The sequence below is a fragment of the Notechis scutatus genome, chromosome 1 (assembly GCF_049901735.1).
Source record: "Notechis scutatus isolate UNSWTSFEM ecotype Mainland chromosome 1, rNotScu1.2, whole genome shotgun sequence".
NCBI lineage: Eukaryota > Metazoa > Chordata > Lepidosauria > Squamata > Elapidae > Notechis > Notechis scutatus.
The window spans coordinates 208,943,610-208,965,737 of NC_142009.1; the positions used below are offsets into that span (position 1 = coordinate 208,943,610).

A 22,128-nucleotide genomic window follows, 5' to 3' on the forward strand; every position below is an offset into this window, starting at 1 on the left:
ATGGGTAGTCCAAAGAAACTCCCATGAGCTATGTCTGCAATCTTCTCTTCAGGAAGGAAATGAAAGTCCAGGAGGTTCCTTAAATTGCACATCAATTATGTCTAGGAGAGCCCCACCCCATCATGTGTTGAAAATGGCAACCCTCTAGATACAGGGGACCCCAAAACCCAAAGTCACACAATCTTGCTAGGGTTAAGTTGTAGATGGTTCCTCACTATCTAGACCCCCTCAGAACCTCCAAGTCCTGAGTAAGCACTTGTTTGGTTTGGGGGTGAGATATATACTAGTGATATACGAGTGATCTCACCCACCAGCTTCATACAGATGTTAAATAGATGAGGGGAGAGAGACTCTAATCCTGATGCATCCCAGATAAGAGAAGCCTAAGATAGATCTCTTCTCCCCTCCAACGCTAATTGGAACTGGGCAAGGAGAAAGAAGGAGAAAGGGGGTGAACCACTGGAGAACCATGCTTCCAACTTTCAACCTTATCTGGGGGCCCTTATGCCCTGCTGCACCATCCATCCTCTGACTTTCCTGCACTCACGCTTTGCTGTGTCATCTCCCATCTTTTTATATCTGTGTCCTGCCACACCGTTCATCCCCCAGTCTTTCTGTGCTCAGGCTACACAGCACCATCCATGCGACTTGTGTTCATGTGCTTGCACACTACTGCACTGGGCCTCCTAGGGCCTCTCTACTCTCCACACAGCAACTTGACATTCCTGCATTCCTTACTTGCCACTGCTGCCACTTCATGCTTAACAACCCACGTGTCTTGGGGTTACTGTTGGGATTACCATCGCCATTGCTAAGCAGTGTGGTTATATGACATTGTGTTTTAGAACTTCATCACTTAGTGATAGCAATCCCAGCAGTCTCGGTTAACTCAAGAACTATGGGTAGTAGGATGATTTGAGTACAGATTTAGGATGGCAGCAGTTAAACTAAGAGTATCATTCTATAGTCTTATTGTTTTGCCTGTGAAAGAATATAACTGAATAATGGCAAATAAGAATTCACAGGACAGATTTTTTAAAAAGAACTGAGTGGGTTGTTATGCTGATAGCAACCATGAAAAATAATTTGCAGCATTTTGCATGCGATAGTGCATTTAAATATTTTTTAGAAGCCAGGCTTATTTAATCTGTATTGGTTCACAGTCTTAGTATGAAAACAACATAGCTATTCAAAAGGATTTGCTTATTATAATGTCACTAGAATGATGACAAATATGACAATGACAGCATAATAGCATATATGAAGGACTGTTTCCTCAGGAAGATTCTTTTTCAAATATGAATACAAACTCTTCACATTAAATCTTAAAATCAGGATCAATTATGAATTTCCAGAGGCATTCAGATTCTGTATTTTGGCTGTCAATTATTAGTAGCATATATTGAGGATATTTTCCTTTTACAGAGAGAAAACACATGGGCATTCATAATAGAGAAATATCTTTATCATCACGTTATCATAAAGATATCTTTATCTTTAACAACTGGGAATATGACACCTTGGGAACTATCAGGCCCATGAAATGCCTCAAATGTTTTCATGTAATTAGGGTTTTTGGACATGAACATGTTATAAGAAAAGGCATTTGGTTTAAACATTGCTACCACTGAATCTTCAAAAAGGGCTTAATTTCTCAGCTTATCCACTTACTGTACATTTACTGTACACAGACACTGAGAATAGAAGATCACTATAGCAATCAAGTAAAATGAGATGGAAATTTATATGGTCATCATCTCATCATGATGACTCTGGGCAGCTAACAACACTGGAAAAGCAACATAAAAAAACACCACAATGCTATATATGAAATTGGTAGCTGAGATTAAACCACAATTTTTTTGCAACACAACTACCGTATTAACTCTGCCACGTGTTCTGAACCCCATGCCCATGATACAACCATGTGATCAGAGGGATGATGTCCCAAACAGCAGGCACTATGACAGTAAAGGCTCACTTCCTGGGTCCTCTAGGATGGCATCCTTTAGTAGATGGGACCCATAGCATGCCTCTTCTGCTGGATCCGATGGGATGGATTGACACAACCAGGGAAAGGTGCTTCCTCAGGTAACCTGACCCCGTTCCATGGACAGCTTTATAGGTAACTGAAACCACTTTGAACCTAACTTGGAAGCCTGCTGGCAATTGATGCAACTCATGGAGAAGAGGCTTAACATGTGCAGATTGTCAGCACTCATAATATCTGCTCCCCTCATTTTGAGCCATTGTAGCTAAATTGCTAGGAAGAGCTGCGATGCTCTTCAAGGGTAGACCCATGTAAAGCAAATGTCAGTACTGGTGCTATAAATGATAATTGAAGAAATGCATATTTATCGAAGAACTAAAGTCATACATTGCTTCACTAGAGAAAGTGCTTACTATCATTCCGTTTAGCAACAATATTGGGTTTCAGGAAAATATATATTTCTTCGTCCCTTCTTTTTATGGGATTATGGATCTAAGCAGGTCATGGTTGAGCCTGTTAATACTTAAAAATAGCAAGCATTTGAACTATGGCAGAACTAAAGTACCTCTGGGCATTGACTCCAATGACTCCATTCAGACACCACACATTCGTTAGGACAATAGAGGATACATTTCTGTTTTTCCAAGGGAACTTTGGACTGATTACAAAGCACAAGAGGTACAGGTTCACCATCTCCACCTTCAGTGGTGTTTATACATCTGTAGGATGATAAGAACATCATCTGCAAGGCATTCCACAATGAAAAACAAATAAGTAATACAGTCAAGCCTCTGAATCGAGCTCAACGTCTGGTGAATTTTTAGACACGTCTCGGTAATTATCTTGACAGCAGAATAAAAATGGTTTGTCACTGTCTTCTTCTGGGATTTTTTTTTCCATTTCGTGATCTTACCTTCAGTAGGCTTTCAATTAAGTTTTTTTTTTAATTTTCAGAAATATTTTTATGTTTGTTACATATGTCAGATATAACTATTCATTGCAGTGGATAATTAGTAATTATTTAATCAGTTCATTTTATCTGAATATTTATGTCATGCTAGTGTTGTTGAGGAGAGCTGAAAGAATTTGTAGAAATTGTGTAGAAATACTGCAATTAAGTAAAACACTGTTCATGAATCCAAAGATATGCTTACAGTCCATGCAACAGAATTTTCCTCTTAAAGATTAACTTTATTTTCATGCAAACATGAAACAGACTACTCTAGACACCTTTGTATTCAAAAGTCTTTTGAATAGTATAGCGTCACATAGCATAGTACAATATTGGTTACTTAATTTTAAAAAACAACAACAGTATAAATAATTGAAAAGGACTTCAAGTGATAAAATTAAGGCAGTTTTATAAAGATGTTAATGGAAAATAATATCCTCAAAAGTTCCAGAAACAGTTGTTACATTTTCTTAGCTTGCTTGTTTTTAAATTTATTTTGTGGGAGGTTTTTTATTGCTTTAATTTTTTGGGATGGTTTTTAATTGTTTTATAATTTTATAATTGTAAGCTGCCCAGTCATTTGGTTGAGCTGGGCAGCTATAGAAATCAAATCAACAATCAATCAATCAACCAATTAATCAACTACTCAATCCATGATTCAATAGCCAACTGCTTTTATTTTCCACTCACCTGATTTGCCTCATTTGTATTCCTTCTCCACAATGGAAGGAATTTTGTGCACTGCTGATTTCACACTGAGACCATGGTTCTACTCGCCAGGAATACTGATTGCACTCACTGTAACAGGGAATTGCCTCGTGCACCTTCCAAAGAAAACATACAAATGTATACATAATCAGTCACTTGAGTGAAAATTCTCCAGAGAAATACTTTAGCAGAACAATAATCGGGAAAAAAAATCTTCCTCCAGTTGCTGAGTACTGTACTAGATTTTATCCACTGTTCTAAGAAGACCGTAATGTTTAAATTCATTGATTTCTTATAGACTTAAAAGGGAATGTGATAAGCATGCAGCCTCTTAGAATAAAAATAACTATTTCCAACAGTCTAATCAAGCATTTCATTACAATTTCATTTCCTCTGAAGATCTATGAGATATTCCCTTTTATAATCATACAATGTATTCTTTATGATGCCCAATTTTAACAGTATATCTGATACAATCAAGAAAGGAAAAAAAGTTTTTCCCCTTCCTTGATTGTATCACATATACTGTTAAAATTTCATTTTAGCATACAAATGCAACTTTATTTTTTCAAAAAATTATTTCAATTCCATAAAACCTTTTTATTGTATTTTATTTTTCTATGATTTTTTAAAAAAATATATATCTCTAAAACAAACAATTGTGCTTCTCAGTCAAACTCTACTTACAATACATAAAATAATTGCAAAACAATTTGCCAAAAATTCAAATAGAACAGCAACCAGGATGATTAGGGGACTGGAGACTGAGACATATGAAGAATGGTTACAGGACCTGGGCATGGCTAGGCTAGTGAAGAGAAGGACCAGGGGAGACATGATAGCAGTCTTCCAATATTCAAGGGACTGCCACAGAGAGGAAGGGGTCAAGCTATTTTCTAAAGCACCCGAAGGCCAGACAAGGAATAATGGATGGAAATTGATCAAGGAGAGATTCAACCTGGAAATAAGGAGAAACTTTCTGACAGTGAGAACAGTCAACCAATGGAACAGCTTGCCCTCAGAAGTTGTAGAAGTGTCATCACTTGAAACTTTCAAGAAGAGACTGGACTGCCATTTGTCAGAAATGGTGTAGGGTCTCCCGCTTGGGCGGGGGGTTGGACTGGATGACCTACAAGGTCTCTTCCAACTCTGATTATCTGTTATCTGTTAAACATCAGCACTGCATCAAACTGCTTAGGCAGAGAATATTTAAAACAACATTTATCATTTCAAGGTCCACTTCTGCCCTCCCTTTCTTCCCCAACGTGTGCATTGAATTGAAGGAATTTTAGACTGGCTTTAGACTGGCTCTTTGGATGGTCTAAATTTCTCTTATGAATTTCTGCCACATTTGGGAAGCTCTGACAAACAGTCTGGCCATGCTATGGAGCATTTGGGTAAAATGGGTGTGAAGTTGGGACAGGGGCTAAGTGGTTGATGGTATCTCTACACTTCGAAGGTCTGGAAGCACAGATGTGGCTAGATCAATTTACAGGGGTGATGAAGGTGTGACGTTTTTTTTTGATAGGGTCTAGCAAAAAGAAGGATGGTATTAAGTATAACAGAAATAATTGGGCTGCCTATTCTAAGATATAAGTGATTGGCAACAGGTGCCCATCTATTTTTCTAGCAAAATAATAGCCACTCCCTTGACCATGGGCTGCTGCATCATTGGAGCCTTTAGCCTCAAGTTACTGTTGATAAATGCTAAGTTTGTCTCCACCTTTTGCTTTGTGGATCAGTGAGCTGACCTGACTTGTAGAACTGAAACCTGTCTGGGCAAGAGGAAAGCATTCCTTTATCCAAGATCTCCAGAATTTCTACAACCATGATGCCAAGGGCAGGAAGGAATGTGGTAATGATCTTCCATGAAGAAGAAGAACTTCCGTTAATTTGACTGGTTTCTTTCATGCCCATAGTGTCTTGAGGAAAGCTGGCATCCAGACACATAATCCCGATATTGATTTGACTATTTCTGCCTCTTTTTTTTTGAGGGGGGGGGACACGCCGGGGGGACTGCTGAACCACTTTCAGAAAGCATGCATTTTCATTAAATTGGACTTTAGAGGAATTTATACATTGATTTGGATGAAATAATCTCTCCTACTAATTATAGGAAATTCGAATACACATTATAGCTGTAAAAGCAGTATTTCAACAATAGATTTCTTCAATGGACTAGTCTGCCCATGCATCACAATAATTCCTCTTATGCTTATTTCTACATTACTCCTAGCTCCTAGTTAACAAAATAAAGTGCCAGCAGGATGCTTTGCCTTTATATGTTTCCTGCTTGCTCTTTCCTACCATAATCTTGATTCCTGTTCCCCCTGGAAGAGATATCCATGAGACATTACGGGTGGAAGGCAGGCATCAATTGGATCTGATTCATTTACTACTACAATAAAACTCATGTGCTAGGAGTTGGATGGATGATCTCCAGACCATCATACAGATTGGCTAAGGATATCTTTTTCAAATGGCCATTTGCATTTTTCTCTCTCATAAATGTGACAATAAGATTTCAGGGCAAGGAGGCGTTTTTAATATGTTGTATCTGGGATTCAAGGACTGCTTGTGGCAACAAGGAGAATATCATGTCTGTTCTTCGACCAAGACTATCTCTACTAAGCTAGTAAGTTTGCTCCAGTCTCCCATTAGACTGTGCATGCAATTTCCCTGGATTTTATTCTTGATCTTCCAGGTGTGCATAGTTTTGTCATTGTAAGGATGGTGGATCTGCTTACTTGCATGGTTTTGTTTTGTTTTTTGGTTCTGTGAAGAACAGCCACCTGCTCTTGAAATGGCACAGCAGTGTTTAAATCATAGTACAAATTCCTAGTTAATCACGTGATTTGATCGTGGTTATCAATTTATACCCCATTTTTGAAAAAGTCCTGTTTCAGTTAGCAGACATTGGTATCAGATGTGGTATTCAGCAGGGTCTGACCAGTTCAGTATCCTTCGCCTGCCACACCCACCAAGCCACACCCACAGAACCGGTAGTAAAAATATTTGAATCCCACCACTGATTTGTGTCCATTTGTCATCCTATCATCACCTGGAGTCATGTGAACAGATGGAGAAAACTAATGCTACTCTCAAACATTGGTTGTTTGGCTAAGTAGTGAGACTGACAGGGAACAGATACAGGGAACATGGAGGTGGAAGATAGACCATCATGGGAAGAAGTCAGACCATTAAAGAAGAAAAATTTCCTTACTTCAGGAGAGGAGGGAAAGATGAGAAGGAGACTCAAAGTAATTCCATCTTAAGCACAAGAAGTATAAATTGATCCCATTAATTGCTTTGGCAGGCTTTCAAGAGGTTGTTACTTTACCCTATTAGCAATAAATTGAATTCCAGAAATCCAAGTAGTTCTGTTTCCTGAGTTGCCAGCCTTGATAGAGTTGACAGAAACCTCTTTTTTCCTGAGCCAACAACATAAATACTTGATTCGATTGCTCTTGGTCCCAATGGTGCAGCACTCAGGGACACTAGTCATGTAAGTGTGTGTGTGCGTGTGTACATTTGTGTGTGTGTCTGTTTGTGTGTATGTGCGTGTGTGTGTGTGTGTGTCAAAAAAGTGAAGATGGCTGCCATGAAATGTGAAATGAACATTTTGCCCCTTTTTTTGACATGCATCAAATGCATATAAAAAAACCCGCAGGGACAGGGCTTCAATCGTGCAATCTCACTCACTACCTTGATGTTTTTGAAATCCTCAGCAGAGGTTTCTGGAAGCACTACCAATTGAGGAGGTAATGAAAAACTGAGGCATTGCATATAATTCTGGGGTTGTTTTCCAATTGAAATTACTTTTCTTTTGAAAAGGAACGTGAAAGATGAATGTGTTAAGGACTGTAGGAGTAAACTGCCAAAAAATAAATAAATCAGATTGTTCCAAAATTTGGATAGTTCTAGTCCTGCCTTAGACATGAAAACCAGCTGGGTGATTTTGGCCAGTCACTTTCTCTTAGCCCAACCCATCTCACAGGGTTGTTGTAGGGAAAATAGGAGGAGGAGGGAGCCTTGAGACATTTATAAAAATAATAAAGTTGAGGTATAAATAGAATAATCTAATCTAATCTAATCTAATCCTTGAAGAATTTGAGAATTTTATGTATATGTATATGTATATGTATATGTATATGTATATGTATATGTATATGTATATGTATATGTATATGTATATGTATGTATGTATGATGTATTAGTGTATAGGATTCATTTGTTGGGATTTTCCCATGTCATAGTAGTTGTGCTTTTAAAGTTGTAGCGACGTTTGGCAGAATCTCATCTGCCATCATCAGGCTTCTGTATGATGGCAGATGAGATTCTGCGTGCTACAACTTAAAAGCACAACTACTATGACGTGGGAAAATCGAACAAAGCTGAATGCCATACATGTAATACCAAAAACTTAAGAATATATATATATATATATATATATATATATATATATATATATATATATATATATATATATATATATATATATATATATATATATATATATACTTGAAAGGCAATTTAAACATAAATATGTTGACAATGCAATCAGTCTGAAGGTATTTTTATCATCTTTGGTGGACATATAAAAAAAGCTAAGATTTCTAAGCTTTCCTTTCCCCTTCCCTCCTAACCTTATTTCTTTCCTGATTTTTTTTGTCTATTTCTTTCTTTTTCTTATATTTTATTCCCTGTTGACACTTATTAACTTTTATTAAAAAATGATGTTATTTTTCACATAAAAATATATATGGACAGTTTAAAGTTTGAGATTGATAAGAGTTGTTGATGGGTTTCTGTTTAATCTTTTTCTTTTCATGCATTATTTGTTCAAACTCATCAAGCCATGATTCTGAGGTAAAAATTATGAAAATGCCTCTGCAGCTGCTTCCCTCACCTGCTGTAAAAGTCAACCAAAGAACTGCATGAAATAGGTCCAAGTCTACCTGGCTTCTTCAGGTTCATACTTGTTCTCTAGAGCTTGAATATATAAAGCTGAATTTACTGTTTCAGTACAGGCTTATTTCCAAATTCTGGTCTTTCTGCAGTATATGAGGAGAAATATATTAAGAAGGAAAGGATGGGGCTTTCCTTAAAATGAAGTGACACAAGGCAAATAGACTGCAGAAGGGAAGCTAAAACCGAGTAATCATAAGAGATAGATGTGTCATGCTATTAAAACTGAAATGAAGATGGACAAGCATCAAGAAACCAGCTATTCTATTACTGTAGTAGCTATACACATTTTTTTTTCAGATGCTGAAATGCTGGTCATATTTTAGATTTTAGATATATCTTCACAAAGCACAATCCCTGTCTTCACCTCAAAGGCTGTCTTCCAAACAAATAAACCAAGTTACATTTAACATAATGGTTTGATTCACATGTAGCCCAGAACACTGGCAAATGTGCAACTTACTCTAGTGTTGCCTAGCAAACATATTGGATGCACCTAGCAAATGTATGAGAAACAGGTCAAGCAACTGTTTTCTTTATTTCATGATTCTTCTATGGTTCTCTTCATAACAAACCCATTGTTTTTGCAATGTTACTGAAAATTACATTTTGGAAAACCATGTTTGCCAAAAATTCGACTTTGCCATGTACTACTTCTATGCTGTAGTAAGTAAAGTTTAGACCGGGAATGGAGAAAACCAAATCTACTTTCAACTACGGAATTTTTCTGGGTAATTCCAGGCCAATCATATTTACTCAACTCACCCCCACCCTGGCCTCACTCTTTACTTTCATTGACATCGATGGCTGATTATGCAAAAATTAGGGACTCATAGTCATTGTCCCTATAACAAAAAAGAGGAAAACGATAAATCTGACGATTATAAACCCATCAGCTTCCTCAGTACAATCAGCAAATGTTATGCAAGACACTTACAATAGAAACTCCAGGAATGGCTGGAACCAGAAATCATACTTGAGGAACAGCAAGCTGGATTTAGGAAAGGATGAACTACCATCATCCAGTGCTTAGTTCTCCAATGTTTCATTGAAAAATACTCCTTCCACAACACTACCTCCCATCCACTTCAAAGCAGTTTTTGATTTCATATCACTTTATCCAGGTCTTCTACTCAGCACGGGATATGATCAGGCCAAAGTACTCATTAAACAGTGCATAGTAGACACAGAGTGCCAACTGAACCTAGCCAGATCCCTGTCAATTATTGCCAGTGAACCCAGTGTCTCTCCTCTGTCATACCTAGGTAACTAATCTCAAAGTACCTAACCACCAGAGGGCCTTTACTCTTGCACAATGTCACTCCCATCAGCTGTTCTTGAAGGTTGATATAAGAAGGTCCCCTACCCATTCAGATAATGTCCCAATGACTCTGGACAAGTAAAAAGTACTTCTCCAGTGTATGTACCACAAAAGTATTCATACTACCTTATCTCACCTTTATTGCATAAATACCCAGGACACACAAGACAATTGTACACCTTCCTGATGTTCTGAGATATCAACCCTGCCACAACATATGTCATTGCCAGATTCTGCGCAGTTGCACTTTTTTCTTTTATAAACAATTTCATTCTGCGGTATTTTCATGCTTTTTAATTGCTTCTGCACCCTCTTAAAAATGGGATATACATTTAACAAAAAGAGGACAAAGAGGAGGAAAAATATCATTGATTCAGCCTTTGTTTTCATAGCAGGTTGGAAATTGATTTTATTTTTGGTTTTTATAAGGAATCGTTACTTTTCTTTCTCATTGTCAAATAGTACTATATTCTGTATTTTAATTTCTAGGACTCCCTGATCTTAGTTTAAAATAGGTTGATCAAATCAATCTGTTTTCTAAATGAGGTGAGTTTGTTCATTTATATTCTGAACATGAAATACAATCAAAACTGTCAAAATATTAATTTCTTCCTGGTGTTTCTCTCCTACAGAAAGGAAGGACTGGCTGCAGTAAATATGGCACAAAAACCTTTATATAAATGAATAAAAAGCCAGGACAGAATAAAAAATATCTGACTCATGCCATATGGAGATAAAGCGTTTTTAAATTAGGAATTTATACCCTAGATTCCTCTACTTCTGAATTTGTCTCCCATTCGCTAATAATGCTTCAGTGTTTATACCCTAGATTCCTCTACTTCTGAATTTGTCTCCCATTCGCTAATAATGCTTCAGTGTGTTAGCCCTTTCTCTTCATTCTCCAATAAAAGTGAAAATGAAATGTGTTAGTCGTCAACTGAACGAAACAGCAACCCTGCCAAAGGACTGTTGTTCTGTTGGCAGTGAACCAAACAAGGACACCGACAATTGACAAGTGGCAGTGAATGCGATTTGCCTTTCAAGAAAGTCAATGTCACAAAAGTTGATTTCAAAGGCCATGCCTGAATGGAGTACAAGATCAAATACAAAGGGGAACGTGTTTACATTATCCTTGTGGTGACTCTGTTGTTAGATATGGGTTTTTACTGATGACATCTAAAAAATCGTTAAAAGCTTTGTGTGTATGATGAGTACAGATGAGAGGCTTCTTTCTAGTCTCTTCCTTTGCTGTTTCTCATATTTGTTCATTGCTCTTCCTATGAATCTGGTTCAACTAAAAACATTTATAACTGGTTTAACTAGGAACATTTATCAAATTCAGGAGTTTCTGGATGTAGATTCCTAAAGCTTTTAGGTTCATTCACCTACGTCATCTCCCATGCAACAAGGAATAAACGGACTAAGCAATTCAAAGAACAAAATTTTATGATTTCATGCATCAGTATTGACTTTACATATGTCCCCAATGATGTACCTTGATACTGGTAAAAGACTATACAAAACACACGTGGGTCCAAATTATGTTTATACGTATGTTTATCAGGCTTTCTGTTCCCATCCCTTTGGCAATGGTTCAGCAAGATACATATAAAATGAGTGTTCATCATGTGGGCAGAGAAAATCATGTGGAATATGGAAAAATATAATAATATGGAAGAAAAGATAAAATGTCAATGTATAAAAAAAATTCAGGGGCAAAAAGCAGAATATTCAGCACTCCCTTCTATTTTTTCCAGACAAAAATCCAGTATTGTAGTTTGAGATTAGAGAGAAGCATTGGTCCACCCACACTCAGTGAGCTTATCTGTCTAAGAGTAAACTAGAACATGGTCTCCCCACTCCTAGTTGAATCCTTTAACTACTACAACACCTTGTACAAATCACCATGGAAAATTTAGAAAAGGAAAATTTCACAATAATACTCCAAAAGCTAACCGGTCCTGACCAACTGAAGATCAACTATCATCCATGAAGCTCTTCTGTTGCTGTATGTTCCTGCCTCACATGCAATAATGGGAACGATAAACAGTTCCTTGTTTAACCCAGGCCACAGTATTGATTTCTCCAACACAGAGAACAGCAATGTTAGTCTTTGTAGTGCAGAGTACGTATTGCATGATTCTAATTTGGGTCAAAGAGTCTACTGTAGGGCAAGGCTTCCTAGGGAAGACAATACACCCTAATTAGGGAGACTGGTGTTTCACTGAATTCTACCCAGAAGCGTATCACCTCTATGTTAGGAAGCATCTTTTTGAGACAATTACCTTTATTGTTCCTTGGAAATTTTTTATTTTGTTGTTTATTTCTTTCAGAGTAAATAACTGCAACCTGTCATTCATCCAATGGATTGCAAAACAGTATACAACTCAATGAACATTATTTAAAGACAGTACAATCAACTGGTATTCTTCTTAGCAATTTACAGATAGAAAGGAGGGGAAAAAACTGGTGACAACATAAACCTATCAAGCTATCAGTCGGCCACCAGGTTGTAAGTATGCATTAGTCATAATCCCTGAGGAGGATATTCCAGAATTCAGGTGCATTCAAACACTCAAAAGTCTCTACATTCAATGCTTGTGTAAGAACTAGACAATCTATGATCCACCGAGTCATCTTTCTTTCCTCATATAATATAGGTTGGCACCATTTCCCTTCCCCTCACATCCCTCAGCGCTGCTTTGGTGAAACATCCTCCTTTTCTTCTCACAACATGAAATTGTCTGCCACTTTTCATTCTTTCAGGGAATAAAGGGAGTCACTGACCACAATGAAAACTACACCCCTGCTCCCCAACCTGACATGTCCTGAAGGCACCCCTCCCTACGAGCAGCCACAAGTCCACCCTACCTTGCTAGCAGGCATCCCTTGTCCTTTCATTGTCACCTGTTGCTGCTAAAATATTTTAAATTTCAGCCTCAGGGTCAAAATTGCCAATCACCACTCATCCATTGGACCTTGCTGCCAGTTGACTGGGAGGGGAGGCAGGAAAGAGGGTCGAGATATATTCCTCCCATTTTCCCCAATGCTTTGCAACCTGTGGGGTTTGGGGGAAGTGTAGCTGGAAACTGCAATTACATAACTGTGGCTCACTGGAGTGGCGCTGCCACACAAATGCAAACGTATGCATTTGTGTGGCAGCAAATGCAAATTGAAATCCTTGAAATTTCAATTACACATTGAGTGATGGGTTCTGGATTTTTCATGAATTTTTAAATTTGTCTATTTGAGGTACTTTGATTCAAAAATTGCTATCCTGTGCCCAATTTAACATTACAAATAGACAAACAGGAGAGTTTTAGTAATACATAGGTATCTGAAATCAGAGACATTCAGCTGAATATACAGAGAGAAGGCTTTCAAAATGGCAGTCATGTGTAACTTAGAGATATGCAGTGTGATAGACAACTTTGCAAATGATGCTAAACTATTAGGAGTAAAAACCAAAGCTCCCTGTGAGTTGCTCTAGGAGAATCAGTTTAAATTAAATGATTGTTCAACTAAGCAGTAAATGTGATTCAATTTACCTAAATGGGAAGTAATGTAAACGGGGCAAAAAATTTATAATTTTAGATGCATGTAAATTGATGAGGTCTGAGCTATCTATAACTATGACCATAACTAGGGTTATGATGGATAGTATACTAGAGATATTAGCTGAGAATCTGGCAGCTGTGGAAAAAGTAAAATTCCAAGCTAAGGATCTTTAGGAAAAAAATTGAAAATAAATCTGCCAACACTGTAATTGTATTTATGAAAACCAACTGTCTGTGTGCCTTGGGAATATTGTCCATCACCACATCTAAAAAAGGATGTAACACAACTGGGAAAAGGGCATTAAAAAGTAGTGAAAGTGATCAGGGGTTTTGACCAGAAAGGCTAGAATATATGGGACTTTTTAGCATATGGTGACTGAAGGGTGACCCAATTGATATGTGTAAATTTGCATAAAATCATATAGAGAAAGTGGACAAGGAGAATTTCTTTTCTTTTCAGATATTAAGGACTAGGATCATTCTGGGAGGTTGATTAGGAACTTTAGAAGAAACAAAAGAAAGCATACTACAGATGTTTATGTGTAACATTCATACTATACTGTATGTCACAATGATGATCACTAACTTTGATGAATTTAGCCCAAATGTATCAGGGGCTACTAATATTGAGAGACACAATATTAGCTCCAGAATGTAAGCCGGCTCTCTCTATCTATCAGTGTGAAAACTATTTACTGAAATGTTTATTTAAGCAGCCATCTAGACTGCCTCAACTGCATGACAGCTCTCATTATCTTAGGGAATACGATAATGAGGACCAAAAACAAGTGACCATAGAAGGACCAAACACTTGTATGGGAAAACTAATACAGCCAGTTGTAAAAACAGTATAGGAGATACTATAACAGATAGAAGGAATAACCTTGAGGAACAGGAAGAAGAGCTGCAACCAAGACAATGGACACATTAACAAAATCTAAATCTGAGACAGACGTGTAATTTGAAAAAGTGTCTCAGACAGGACCCTCCCTAGTTCTCACAAGATAAAGGGAATTGCAAGGTTTTGTTACCGTAACCTTATAAGAAATATAGTATTTGCATTCATAATTTTGATTTTCTACTCTGGGCTGATTTCAGCCTCTGCAATCTGCTGGGTGGAGAGAAAAAAAATCAGATCTTCAAGAGTTGGGGATCTTGTTCCAGAGGGCAGAAGAAACAACAGAGAAACTTATTCCCAATTTCCACAAGATAATATTGCTTTAACAACAGGACCAGGAGTGAGTCAACCTTGCCAGATCAGCAAGAGGCAGTATCCACCCTAATACATGAAGGGCTTTCTAGGTCACAACCAGCACCTTGAATTACAGTCAGAAGCCACTGATATTGGTGTCATATGGGTGAAATGTGGCATCCTCATAATTACTTTGTACCATTGCAATCTGAATCAGCTCCAATTATAACAATAATGGAAGAAAGCTACATCTCAACCTTCTCCTGTTTCCATCTCATAGTGATTGGCTTCTACAAGAATCAAATGATTAAGATGGCTTGATCTAATATGGCTATATTTATGTTCTATCTAATTAAATATCAGCAGGTAAATAACTGCCCAAGTAATTCTTGTCCTCCATTCATGTCTGATAATGTCTCTTTATTGACATATTTGCTGTGAGGAGCAGAGACAGACCAATTAAAAAAAACCCTTGCAAATGGTTTAATATAATATTTAATATATCAAAAAGGCAGTTTGGTGTAATAGGTATAATAGCACAAGGATAGAAGTGAAGATACTGTGAGTTCTAATCCTGCCTTAGTTATAAACCAGCAGGGTGGCCTTGGTTCAAGCATTTGTCAGCCTTAGGAAAACAATAGCAAACCACTTCTCAAACTTCTGATAATGTTGCCAAGAAAACTATGTACACTCATCCATGTAGTTATCATGGTATCAAGTCTAGACAGACTGGAAGGCATCAATAGACTATTTAAATATTTAATTTTTAAACCCATCCCCCACCCATTAAGGTTATCAAGATGGCTATAAAAATAAAACATAACATTGAAATTCAGATTAAATTGCTGGCATCAGCTATAGTTACAACCTAATAATGCAACGGGTACATCCAAGTCATCATCATTAACGCACCAATATTCTAAGCCAAAAGACAACTCCAAACAAAGTCAAATGTTATCAGGAAAGTGTGCCAAGGAAGCGAATAAATATTGAACTTGTTCTACATTAAGTTATGGGAAGTTTGCCAGTTACTGAAATTTCTCTTATGAAACCCGGAATGAAGATGATTAATGTGGTTATAGAATTTTGAGTAGCAAAACTTGCAACTGAAAGTGATTCCATGCACTTATCACCAGAATCCAGGCAAAGAATATCTGGGGGAAAAAGGCTATTTTAATGGGTAGTACCTACTCTGGACTCTCTTTTATAGAGGAGTTCTGCTACAGTCTATACTATTTAGTTTTTAGGAGGAGTATTTTTTTCTTCAAAGCAGTTGCCCTAGCTTTCAGATGAGCAATATTAGTTCTGCTTTACCATGCTGTTTATGGTGCTACAGTTTTTAAATAAAGACCTCTGGATGAAATATTTATCAGAAGCAAATTATGAGAAGCAGCCAGAAAGAAATCTACTTTCTAATAGTTAGTGAACTTAGATAATATTTTAGAGTTTCTGCTCATTCTGAGGTTCTGTAGTCATACCTGATTTATACGCTCATAATTCAAAACAATAGTTTTAAATTCAAGTAAGAAAGAAGTGTATGAACTAGGCACCGATAGACTGTAGAATTCAGATGTCCACTGGATAACTTGTCATTCTGTACTTTGCCAAATAGAATCCATGCTAGAGAGCTCAGTTGATTAAATATTTCATTTCAAATCTACAATACATGTGGTCCTTGACTTACAACCACAATTAGTCCCAACATTTCTGTTTTCAGTGAGACATTTGTTAAGTGAGTTTTACCTCATTTTATGACCTTTCTTGCCATAGTTGTTAAGTGAATCACTGCAATTGATAAGTTAGTAACCCAGTTGTTAAGTCAATCGAACTAACTTTGCCTGTCAAAAGGTCGCAAAAGTTGATCACATATCCTTGGGACACAGCCACAGTCATAAGTATGAAACAAGCATGTGAACTGGGATGCTACAAAGGTCATAACTGTGAAAAATTTTCATAAGTTACTTTTATTGATGCCGTTGTAACTTTGAATGGTCACTAAATGAACTGTTGTAAGGACTACCTGCACTTCTCCTCAATTCCAATCATTTTTTTTTTTAAAGTCAAGTCTTTGGTCTCTGGCACATTTATAACAGTACACTGTGTGGTGTTTTTCCTCATGGCCTGGACACATAGCTTTATGAGGTCAGAATTCATTTTCATTTTGTTCTTCCTTTGTTGTCAAAGATGAGAACAGAGACAAATCAGATTTAACCAAGAGAAGCATACTGCACTGAAGGGAATATCCATCACGAGAGATCCATCTATACAATGTGAAAAGGGACAGATTTTGTTTTGCCTTCACAATTTCAGTTTGATCTCTATTGCACTGCATTACAGTCCAGTTTCCCCTTATTCACTTTCATCATACCTTGCAGGATTTTCATCCAGCATCCCCAAAGGTTGATTTGGAAATCAAATCTATTTCAATGCGTGCTTAGATTAATTGTGGGTAAGAACTTTCCTCCAAATCATCAAACTCTGATGAGACTATCCTGCTGTAAGTCTTTATTTCAACTTCCCTTCTGACACAGAAAAGTCATGGGAAGCAAAACAATATGCCCATTTTCTCCAATTGACTCTATCTAATATAGAGATGAGACAGGCCTACAGGAAAGGCTTGTATGCTGCAGAAATCTCTATGAATTCCATATACAGAAGCACATTGTCCTTCATTAAGAGCTCTTGTTAGTGCAGCCTGGTCAACCAAGTATCTGAAGTCACGATGCAAGTTCAGTTGCAACACTTCTTTTTATGAAGAGGAGTAAATAACAACACATCTTTGGTGAAATTAAAGTTGAATGTTCCATTTCTCCAATGATCAATTGGTTGCCTACAAATAAGGAATTCCTACAGAAGCATATTGTGCCAATAATCCCAAAATAATATTAAGTACTAGATTCTCTCATACTGGAAATAATAACAAAAAGTGTAAATAAGAACTGATAATGTTGTCTCTTAATTCCTTCTGGATGGTCTCCAAATTGACACCCATCATGGTATCTTTTCTGTTACTGAATTTCAGATGCATTGAATAAAGTAATATCTGGTATTTCCAATCACTCAGCAATGCTGGGCAGCACCAAATTCTAATATTAGACTTATCCTGTGTATAAATTTATATGTCTCCATCATGACCCATCTCCTTTTTTCTAAATGACAAGCCATAGCATTTCCTCATATGTGAATTGTTTTAATCCCTGATAATTTTGTCTATTTGGAGGAAATTTTTTAGTTGTTGCTCTTTTGAACCTTTATTTAATAAAAACACAAATAACAAAGAAAACAAAAGAAAAAAGAACTAAAAAAAGAAAACACAATAAAACAACAGCTGATATACTATATACAAGCACATCTTATAAGTTTAAACATATAGCACACACTTGTATAATTTTACACACTAGTTTAAATGATCATATTTCATTTCAATTATCCATATACAATCTATACCTATAAACAATTCTTCACACTTTTCTTAATGATGAGGGATTAGCATTTATTCAACAGTGAAAAGATTAAAGACCTATGTTGATTCTTAGGAATATTATCTTCCCAGCTCTAATTTTGATTTCTCTTTTGAAATACAGGGTACAAAACTGTACAGTTTTGGCAGCCTTGTATTCTAGCAGATTATTTCAAAGTGAGGTGATTTTGTGTTTTTAGAGTCTTCCCAATTCATTTTAGATATCAGCAGGCAATCTGTGTATATATCACAGATTTATGTTGAAATTAAAACAATTCAACCTAGGGAAACATTGAGGAATAGCAATAGTAACTTAAATACTAGGGAAGGAGTCTATAAAAATAATTGGATGTATTCTTACATCCTGGTTGCTTGTACTTTATGTGTGCTCATAGATAGCCCAGCAGTCAAGAAAATTAATGATTGCCTAGTGTCTTTGTCCCTGGTCAATATCTGAGCTATAATTGTGGGCTGCTGAGCAATTGGCACGTTCTATTGTTTGTTTTTTAAACAGCCCATCTAAAACAACAACAAACAGATGCATAATGGCCCAAGTGAAAGTAGAGTCACATGAGCAAACTGAGGTCCTAATCTCTCTTTCAGCCATGTTTTATTTTAAATAATGCCTACATAATTCCTACTTGTACAATTGAGCTGGGAGCAGTAGTAACTCTGAGGCAGAAGACACTCTGTGTAATAACTTCTCTTTCATCCTCCATAAGTCTGGTGGCTGGAAGGAGCATTTAAGAATGAGTTAACTTCCCTGTCCAGGTGAGGCCAATATCCAGTATTCTTTATTGAGATAAAGAAACTTATTAAGTTATCATTTCAAGTTGTGCTTAACCAAAACCCCAGGATTGTAACTTATTTCAGTGAGTCATACAAATGGACAATTTCATCTGCACATTCTTCCATGAATGTACTTTATGCAAGCTCTTCTCTTGCTTTCCTTCAGGGGATGTATTTTATGCATATGGTAGCAGGGTTAACTATAGTTTTCTCTTATATTCATCATTCTATTTTTTTTCATTAATTCTTTGGTCACCTTTGCTTATGTGGACTTCTTAAGAACTCCTCCTACTTTTTTCCTTCTCTTCAAGACTCCAGTTATAATAACTGCTCAGACATCCAACAATGAAACCTTCCCAGCATCTCCTCATATTAACTCTGGCTCCCCATCTGTATGGTTGCCAAGTTCTACAGTTCATTGTTAGATTTTTCCTTTTTTTACCAAGCAAAAGTTTGCTTTTACTTTTAAAAAATAGAGGTCATCATCTGCTGAACTCTCTCTTGCACTAGAACTACTCAGTAACCTACTTTTACCATCTTCCTTTTCAGTTCAATGAACCCAAAATGGAGGGGCAAAAAAAAGTTATTTCCTATTATTATAAGGCTTCATCTCTTTTCAAGCAGACTATGAGTATTGGTAATTTTTGTTCCATCCATATTTTTAAACACTTCCTAGATCAGAAGAATGCAGTGAATAGGCATTTGTGGAGGCAGGACATGCCAGACTCTTCTTCCCTCCACATTCAATCATGCAAACTCAGACTGGAGCCAGATAGGCAGAGTCCATTGTGATTACAAAATCCAAGTCTCAAACAGGGAATAATGGAGGAGGAAAGTTGTCCAAAAGTTTCCAGGTGTGTCAAACTGGAGGCCAAGGGGCTAGACGTGTTACACGCAGGCCATGCTCACCCCAGCTCCGCAAAGGCAAAAAATGTTGCGATATGTCACATGACACTATTGAGTTTGACACCTGTGTCCTAAGCTCTCCTTTGCTGGCAAAATCCTTTGCCTTGAGATCAAGGGAAGGAAAAGGTGAGAGATGTGAAAGGAAGGAGATCCTTTGGGAGGGGAAAGGAGGAAGAACTCCAGGAAGGAAGAAATTGAGCTACAAGACTTTGATGGGATAGTTTCCAGAAAAAGTAGGAAGCTAAGCAATTGACATTCAGCAGGTATCAAGACATAACTGAATTTCTGCTGGTAAAATAGAGTATGACTCAGAACTAAGAAAATATTCAAAGAACCAAGATTAGACCCTAGTTTTGGTGGTTGTTAGTTAGCTGCTATCAAGTTAAGTTCAACTCCCTGCACAAACAGATAAAACATGTTCATCTGTACTCAGTTAATTTTTGATAAACCAATTCTCTGTGCTTTCTGCTTTATAAAGATTATCAGTAATCTTTAATGCAGGAAATTTTTTTTTGCCAGTTTTAAACTATAGTATATTTTCCATTTATCCTATTATTCATTTACCTTATTTATGAAGCAGATTTCTGTGCCACCCATCTCATTTAGATCTATTATCTATTTTAACCATGGTTTGAATTTTTAACACTTTATTGAGTATGCAAAAAGAGGAGTCAAGTTATATATTTCCCTTAATACATGTAGTAATTTATTAATTTAAAAAGAACCACTATTGCTTTATTCTGCACCATTGTTTATTACTATATTCAACATATTAGGAAATACTATCCTATAGTATGTAATTAGTATAGTATAGTATAGTATAGTATAGTATAGTATAGTATAGTATAGTATAGTATAGTATAGTATAGTATAGTATAGTATAGTATAGTATAGTATAGTAACAAATTAGCTAATTCCACTATGGACTTCAATTTGAAAGAAAAAGGAAACATCTTCACACATTCTTTCAATGCTGTGTAGAAAATTAGATTTAAATTCAAATAACAATGCTAGAAATTTGCATCTTTACTTCCCTGTCAGTAAACACACACACACACACTCTTATCTGCCATATATGAACATATTAACATTAATGATATATTTGTATGGCTACTTTTTATATACTTTCTACAGCATGTTTTATTCTATACCCATTAATATTCAGATTCAGATTAATCCAAGAACCTTTTTTACATATTAAACTTATTTGTAGTAATGTTTGGCTGAACAATGACATTATTTGCCATGATCAGTGTTTCTCTACTAACTCCCAGCTTTTTAATAAAAAATATCCTTCCATTTGGCATTTTTGTTCTCCTCAGCTGGAATTCTGGTACTCAGTATTTCTAAAAGTTGCACAATATACTGGTGCCTATCAAGACTTATTGTTCTTTGAGGAAACTATTGACTCCAATTTTGCCTCAGCAAAGGTTTCAAGTCAGTAAATCTTGATATCACCCTCAAAAAAGTCAATATCTTCTTATTATATTAGAAGTAACTGATGACTGAATCAGATGGCGAACACTGGAAAAATAATCTTTTATACTATTTCTACCAAAATGAGAGCAAATTAATACTCAATTATTTCTTCCAATGTGGGTATGAACACGTCTAGGTGTCAGTAGAAAGGAGAAAAAAAATAATTTTGAGACAATAACCCTCCTGCCTACCCAATAAAGGGTAGCAATTTCTAAACTATCAAACTTGGTGGTTTGTGTTTTAGAAAAGCAGGTTGATTTACTGAAGCATTTAGTTAGGTGGAAAGGAGATCAACGTTTAGATATTAAAACTCTCCAGCTGTGATTTCCACTTTATAGGATTTGTTTTATATTCTTTTCCCAAAGTGTTCAAAGTTCACAATCAGACAGCTGTTAACGTAAATTGGTTCTCTAATGTTTCTCTGCTTTTGGAATGCAGGGGCCTTAAAAAAATAATTTGAATTTTGGTCAACAGGCTTATTCACTCAATTTCATACAACTTTGGTATATTACTATAAGGATTAACAGAGACAACTATTCAGATATGTCATGGCTTCAGTATAGCTCAGCTACTGTTTTTGAATTAAATTGTAAAACTCAAATAAGCCTATTTTCAGTAGAAGCTAGAACAGTCTTGTACAGTTTTATTTGCCAAATATTTAAGTTTAATATTTATTTTCCTGAGTTCCTATTTTTAAAAATAATAAAGCTAAGTAGCTGCATTTTTTATTTCATTTTCTTTATTATTTTGTATTTTAATAATGTAAATAAGCCATGAAATCCTTGAAACACAAAAGAGAAAGGTAG

The 22,128-nt window shown here is 36.4% G+C and overlaps 2 protein-coding genes across 2 annotated transcripts in view; both read right to left on the reverse strand.

Moving 5' to 3' along the window:
• Positions 1 to 8,567, reverse strand: part of HNMT (histamine N-methyltransferase) — a 195,112-nt gene extending 186,545 nt beyond the window's left edge. The window contains exon 1 of the mRNA XM_087950103.1: positions 8,560 to 8,567. The gene's annotated coding sequence lies outside the window, so the exon portion shown is untranslated. The remainder of the gene's footprint in view (positions 1 to 8,559) is intronic.
• Positions 1 to 22,128, reverse strand: part of THSD7B (thrombospondin type 1 domain containing 7B) — a 545,795-nt gene that overhangs the window by 55,768 nt on the left and 467,899 nt on the right. The window contains exons 16-17 of the mRNA XM_087950095.1: positions 3,633 to 3,766; positions 2,556 to 2,709 (exon numbers count right to left, since the gene is read on the reverse strand). Of these exons, the coding sequence (XP_087806221.1) occupies positions 2,556 to 2,709; positions 3,633 to 3,766 (288 nt within the window). The remainder of the gene's footprint in view (positions 1 to 2,555; positions 2,710 to 3,632; positions 3,767 to 22,128) is intronic.